The sequence below is a fragment of the Labrus mixtus genome, chromosome 18 (assembly GCF_963584025.1).
Source record: "Labrus mixtus chromosome 18, fLabMix1.1, whole genome shotgun sequence".
In the NCBI taxonomy this organism is placed as follows: Eukaryota; Metazoa; Chordata; class Actinopteri; order Labriformes; family Labridae; genus Labrus; species Labrus mixtus.
The window spans coordinates 14,313,933-14,320,790 of record NC_083629.1 but is presented as its reverse complement, the minus strand read 5'-3'; the positions used below and the strand labels follow the sequence as shown (position 1 = coordinate 14,320,790).

At 37.2% G+C, this 6,858-nt stretch overlaps 1 protein-coding gene across 2 annotated transcripts; it reads right to left on the bottom strand.

Annotated features, from left to right (window-relative positions):
- Positions 1–886: 886 nt before the first annotated feature.
- Positions 887–4,933, bottom strand: colec11 (collectin sub-family member 11). 2 transcript variants are annotated; one of them, XM_061063368.1, is made up of 7 exons: positions 4,823–4,933; positions 4,119–4,262; positions 3,938–4,009; positions 3,221–3,292; positions 3,083–3,136; positions 2,896–2,991; positions 887–2,764 (listed from the first exon to the last, which is right to left on the bottom strand). In XM_061063368.1, the coding sequence occupies exons 2-7, from the start codon at positions 4,231–4,233 to the stop codon at positions 2,355–2,357; spliced, it is 819 nt and encodes a 272-aa protein (XP_060919351.1). In that variant the 5' UTR covers positions 4,234–4,262; positions 4,823–4,933; the 3' UTR covers positions 887–2,354. The 2 variants fall into 2 exon arrangements, with proteins under 2 accessions (XP_060919351.1, XP_060919353.1); XM_061063370.1 differs by having other exon boundaries at positions 887–2,746.
- Positions 4,934–6,858: the final 1,925 nt, after the last annotated feature.

Here is a 6,858-nt window from a genome sequence, read left to right as displayed (position 1 = left end):
ATCTTCCATTTACAGGCGTTTTTCTCCCACCACAGATTATCTGCCTGTCCACTGTTAGACAGAGATGTCCAAATTGTTTACCTCAAAGGTAACCAGAGATTGCACCAACAATGGCATCTAATTGGTTTATGCCAGACAACTCCTGGTCAATTAAATGCATAATTCATCTCAGCATTAATTATTCATTTCTTAAGGGACCAGGGCTGTGTGCTTTATTAGGGGAACTGAATCATGCATATTCAAATTGCTCCTCTTTAAGGGACTGAATAGGATATTATCTCAGCTGGGATGCCCATCCCAAAAAACAATAACAGCCACAATGTAAGACAACTTCTATTAATCACACAACTAAACCATAGAGGATGTATGGAGATGAAAACAACACATTAACCTTATGTAGCCCATGTGATGTCTTGTTTTTGTCATTCAGTGTACATCGCTCCATCCTATTGTTTATTATTTGAAACTCTTTGTGTTTTTAAATAAACATTATTTTTGAATAATAAAAACATCAAAACAATCTGTTTGAATACATTTAATTCAGTATTGTGTTTACTCAGCATATTCAGATTGGATTTATGGATTTTAGTATTATAAATATAGAATAATCTACAATTTTGTCTAAATAAATCTGCTGTAAAAAAAATCAACAAAATGCAACAAATTTTTTTAGATCTCACAAATGTACTGAATGCATTTCCTTCCTCCTTTAACCTTTAATAAAGCCATTTTTATTTAGAGTATCCTCCCTTTGCTGCACATCTTCATTTATAGCCGTCAAATAGTGTGACAGCACCAGAAACACAAAACAAATACATGGGACACATTGTATTAGAGTTTGTTTTTTCACAGACACCCAGCAGCACTAATTCACCATAAGCACGTATTGGGGGAAATGGAAAAGAAAAACTTTATTTGAACAGGCAGAAACATTGAGCAGAAACAGACACATTGGTAAACAGCCAACTGCTAGACTGGATGGACCAACAGAGTGTCATAGTGCTACCAGAGATTGAAAACATCACATATGACCTTTAAGTTAATACTTGAGAGCATTTAAAAAACGTTCCAATGTACATCGGGAGGCCTTACCTATTATCAGTGAGTTATGGTATGGAATTAAAGATATACAGAGATAAGACTCTGCTACAGTGTGTTACAACATAGTTGAGAGAATAACCTTACATACTCAGTGTTTATATTATACATGTACCCTTTAGAAAAGATTAATAATCAACAGAGGTCCAAGCATAAAACCTTGAGCAGAACCAGACTTGTTATTGGACAGCCATGTGAGACAGTGTGTGTTATAGTGCTCTCAGAGATCGAGAACATCCGGTGACCTGCAAGTCAGACATTCCATATTGTATGTATCTATCTGGTCTTTATTTCAGATACTTGCATTATGTGAAGACAACTTTTAAACAGAATATTTTTAAAAGTAGGGAAAGCCCAAGGTGTATGTACAAAGAGTGCATGATGGCTGAATCTTTAACAGCTTTGATTTCAGAGTCAAAACAGAGTGTGCTACAGAAGCATTGATATTTTATTATTAACCCTTTTCCTTTATTTATGACAAATGAAATACTCATAGTAAATAAAATACCTAGGGAGGGAACAGACAAACCCAGTTTCTTTTTTTAATCCCAGTGTTACAGTGCAGTTTAGTTTTAATCCACTGGGTGGGGCTGTCTCACTGATGGATATGGTTTAGCCTTTTAGCCTTCAGTTGCTGCACTACGAGTGTCTGCTCATAGGCATAAAATATAGGCAGATACTGTCTCTCCTTTTCTAATTAATTGTGAATCTATTTTACAACAAGTGACACATAACATATTTTAAAACTATGAATATAGTACCTAACTTCTCTGATTGGCTGCACCCATAAAACCAAAAGTTCTTCAATTTCATCTTTTATTCGCAAACTACAGCGCTCTATATGGGCTTATTATTCTTGTTTAATGACAGCACTGCTGCAAATAAGTGCTCAGTGAATAGTTTGTATAACATAGCAAAAGCCCAATACATTAGCTGGCATGCTGTGTGAATGAAATGAAGCAGAGTGTGACATTAAGTGGGTTCTTAAAATAAGGAACATTCCCCTAAAAGAACAAATAGGCCTACTCCAGATGTTTTATGAGCTAAGAAATAAATAGATTATTGGGGGAAAATAGAAAATACACTAGGTTAAAGAACTTATAGATGGATAGATAACTCATTGTCTGTCCCAACAAGGGTCAAACCATTGAGCATGCCATTTTGTCATCCTATTTACAGAGAAAAGAAACAGAATATATCGAACTTCTTTGTTAAATTTTCCCATTTTTATGCAGTATGTTTAACATAGACTGAACTCAGACACTGTCCTTGTCAAATTCACAAACAAAGTACATGGTAGGGCTGCACGCCACATCCGTCCACTCCCCAGAAGCCACCATCTCAACACAGTCCTCGTCGTCATAGGCATTGTTGGGCTCTCCTTTCCTCCATTTGCTGAAAGTGGTCATGGGAGAGAGGTCGGCGTAGGTGAACACGCCCTCACGTTGCTGGTCATGGATCCCAATGTAGACCCTGCTTAGACCCGCTTCGGTAATGTACCCGCCGATGGCTGCGTTGGCTCCCTCATCTTTGGGCATGGCCATATGCCCTCCCCTCGTCCGACAGTAGATCTCAGCGTCGGCGTAGCGTTTCTCCTCCTTCACCAACAGATACACCTTACTGTCTGTCTCTTTTATGCCAGCAACAGCTGCAGGGGAGGGCAGTGCTGAAAAATGAGCACTTGTATTTCTATAAACTTCACTTTGACATTCCCACCATGTGCAATTTTATGATTATAGCAAGTGACATCAAAAGTACAGAGACAGAATGTTGCTTAGGTGAATGCTGAGATCTTACCATTTTTTAAGAATTTCAGTTCAGAAGAGAGCTGGTCCACAATAATGTCCATTTCTCCGATCATCTTCCTCAGTGGTGTGCACTCACACGGAACACCTGAAATGTGGAGGATTCACACACATACCACCAAATATTTTTGTATAATCCTGCAATAATTTATTCTACAATCTGAATCAAATGATCTCACCTGGATCTCCATTAGGGCCCCTTGGACCTGGATCACCCATGTAGCCCTTCACCCCTGAGATTTGATATGTAATTATTCATAAACATCACATAGGAACATACTGTAATATACTGCATGTTTCTGCATTTTTTAAATTACCTTTCATTCCACTTGGGCCCACTTTTCCATAACGTCCCATTATGCCTTTCTGACCTTTAAAACCAGGTTGACCTGAAAAAAGTATATTATAGGGATTGTTTTTGTTAATGTGTGATCTACTTAAAAAAGGCACTGAGGCGGCTGTGGCTCAGTAGAATTGGTCGTCTCTCAACCGGAAGGTCGGGGGTTCGATCTCCAGCTCCTGCAGCAACATGTCCGATGTGTCCTTGGGTAAGACACTTAACCCCAAATTGCTCCTGCTGCTTCGTCAGCGGTGTATGAATGTGTATGAATGGTATTGGTTACTTCTGATAGTATCGCATTTACCCATAATCTCTGTTTTTGTGTCTGAACAAATTAAAATATACCACATTAGCTTCCAGTATTCACCTTGGAAGATTAAATACAATTCTGAGTCTATGTAAGCTCCATAAAAAGTATGTCAACAGCCTCCACTCCTCATTAGGTTCTTCAGTAAACACTCGTTCACAGCAGTGGATTCCTCATATCATCTCTCCGCCAACCTCTCACCCCAACGTAAACACTAAGCCATCTCTGGATGGCCCGCTGGTGATGTAACAGCACATTATCAGCTCAAGAAATGTGATCTTTACCCCAGTTCTTTTAGTTTCAGGTTAGCGATAGTGCAGAGCGCGGGAATGCATACATTTGAGTGTGATGAATGTTTTTCAGTGCATAAGTATCAAAAACTTGTACCTGTCTCTCCAGCAGGTCCTACTCTTCCTGGACGCCCTGGTACTCCTTTTTGTCCCTTTTCTCCTGGCTCTCCTTTTTTTTTTTTGCAGAAGATAGTAGAGGAAAAAAAAAAGACATCATGAAGAAAGGGTCCCATTTTTCTTTCCTTTCTATGGTGTGTTTAAGAAAGATTGCAGAATGCCTTTAAGTCCAGGGACCAGGATCTGAACAGTGCAGGAGTCCTCTGTGAATTGCTGCCCATATGATGTCAGCACAGACATTAGTATCATGGGCAGTAACAGCTGCTTTCCTACCATCCTTCACATGGGCTGAGTGGTATGCTTTACTGGAGAATCAAAGAAGATAAGAATATTCCGAATCATTTAAAAACAGTTCAATTTGACCCAGATGTCTGTTCTCTATTATTTTATATAAGAAACAAAGTGGTGGCTTCAGAAGTTCAAGTTTGTTTCAGCAGCAGAGAAGTATTACAGGTCAATTCTGTTCTATATTTTTTGTACATTCAGCAGACAATACATTTGTTTTTTGCAATTTAACCGTTGCCCAATACAGTGAGTGAACATCCTGTTTTGATAAAAACCAATAAAAGCAACATTGTGCCAAAAAAAAGACAACTTTTTATGCTGAAAAACTTCTGGTAGATGCACACCTACACCACACATCGAAGCAATAAATCCAAGTTAAAGAGAAAAATAATCTTTATCTGAGAATTCATACAGAACTTCTAGATGGATTACTGCTTGATTCAAAGGACGCAACATCCATCAGACTATAGATCAGGTTATATATTTCCGTTATAAACTTAGCAACACTGATATTAAAAAAATAAACCCCCTTAAAAAAACACTGAGAAGATAAGAGTATTCCAAAATCCGGATGGCCTACCAGTAGAGTTGTTTCAGGAATGAAGTAGAGCAATATTCGCCAGCTCGCATGGACTTGTAGGAGATTTGAACGCTGGTGGTCCTACAGAAACATTTCATGTTCCTCCACTGGCTCCACAGAATGTGTGTGATAGGAAATTTGTAAACAGTTTGCTGATAAAGTCTAAAGCAGCTCGGGCCTCACAGATAATTGGCTGGGAAAATAGTGAAGTGATTGACAGAGGAGGTGCCGGATAAATGCACTGACCCAACTTCAAACTCAGTCCAAGAATTAGAAAAGTTATTTAATGTGTCGACTTGTAATGGAATTGAATGAATAAAACAAACATTTTGATAACTGTATAGATTTATTCTAGGTATTTGTTTTGATGCATAGCCCTCCTGTACTTTACCACAACTATGAAAAATGATTGTATTGAATGAACTTCAATGGGCAAAATTGGCTAAAGAAATTCAGCCTAGATGATAATATAGCTTCAACTGCAAGCGATGGTTTATATAATATGATCGCAAATGACTTAATTCTCTTAAGGTATTCTGAAAATAGAAATGTGTAAAGCCTATTTCTGTATTCATACATAAATAAATTATGCAAGTTTAACCTAAATATTTAAATGAAAGGACGTAACTGTAAAATTTGATAAAATGTTGGCACATGCCTCTTCAAAAATCTTACCAAGACTTGAATCAAATTTTTTATCATAATTTGAATTAGGTGTGGTTAAATGCTTAGAAACGGCGCAGAGTCTGCCCTCAAGCCAAAGCTTCATTCTCCAACATTAAATGTACTTTATTTAATGCAAGAGTTATCGTATCAATCATGTTCATTTCATCTAAGGCTTGACTGCAAGATTTGTGTAATTCAATTTGTCAAAGAGCTCATCAAGTGAAGCATTAAGGATTTTACTTGACTACAATATTGATGCATGCTTGCACAGCATTTTTGCTGCCATCATTTCCCTGGAGTACACTGGTTCCTGATGATGATCATCTCTCCAGAGCATCTTGTCTATTCTCTTTTGCTCTGCCCTCATGTAAGCAAGTTAATTGGTTTGGGATTTGGTTCCTGATAAATAGATCTGTGTGTCCTCTTTGTAGCCACATGAGGGAGCCATTGTCCATAGAAGAGCAGTGCTTTGAGTACTGGTTTAGATTTTAAAAACTGAGCATTTACTGGTACATTCTCATTAAATAACATCAATTACAATAAATGAGAGTATGGAATGCACAATAAGTATTTTAAGATTTAGACATAAAAGTTTGCAGGATCTAAAAACACTAATACTATTTTCTGCATTAGTGGCTAATAAATATAACCATTTTTCAAAATATATTCTTTATACTGTATCCCATGTTTGCTTTATGGGTTATTTATGACGTCATGCAAATACTAACTGGGGCTTTAACTTGTTAACAAAAAATGTCATGTTAATGTTTACATGCTGTCATCTAGAGTCAGTAAACAGATACGGTCCAATACAGGAGTGTCAGATATCCTAATTAGATTTACAAACCCAGTGGCAGCTTTCAATGGAGGATTGGATGTCTCCTTCAAAAATCCCCCCAAAAGCTTCGGATTACCTGTCTATAAAGTATTCATGACTCTCAAGGCAACATTTGCTGTCTTTTCACTACAGCCAGAAACAAAGCGTACGGGTACTTAATGTAACCTTCAACTAGTTTTATGCTAAAATAAAATAAAAAGTATGGGTTGTAAAAGAAAAAGGTCTTTAAACTGACATACTGAATAATATTTAAACATTCCATGAAAAAAAAAAAAAAGTAACAACTGGGTCCAAGCAAAGTTTTATCAAAAACATTTCTTATCATTTTTTCTGTCTTTTTTTAAGATAGTTAGGCTACATGCTCTCTCTTTTTTAAGGATTCAATTAATTCATTAATTCTTCATGTAGTTAGCAGATGGATACATGACGTATTGGGATATATATTTTTTAGATACAAATTAATACCTCTCCTCTGCTGCACTACAGAGGGTAATAGCCATTAAAAACTACCTGACATGAGTACGAGCAGTAC

Bases quoted from the DNA above. Each gene is read 5' to 3' on its own strand.
- colec11 (XM_061063368.1), bottom strand. From the start codon at position 4,233: ATGGTAGGAAAGCAGCTGTTACTGCCCATGATACTAATGTCTGTGCTG. The intron at 3,293-3,937 runs GTACAAGTTTTT...TACTTTTTTCAG, and splicing joins AGGACCTGCTGGAGAGACAG to GTCAACCTGGTTTTAAAGGT. The intron at 3,137-3,220 runs GTAATTTAAAAA...ATCAAATCTCAG, and splicing joins GGGCCCAAGTGGAATGAAAG to GGGTGAAGGGCTACATGGGT.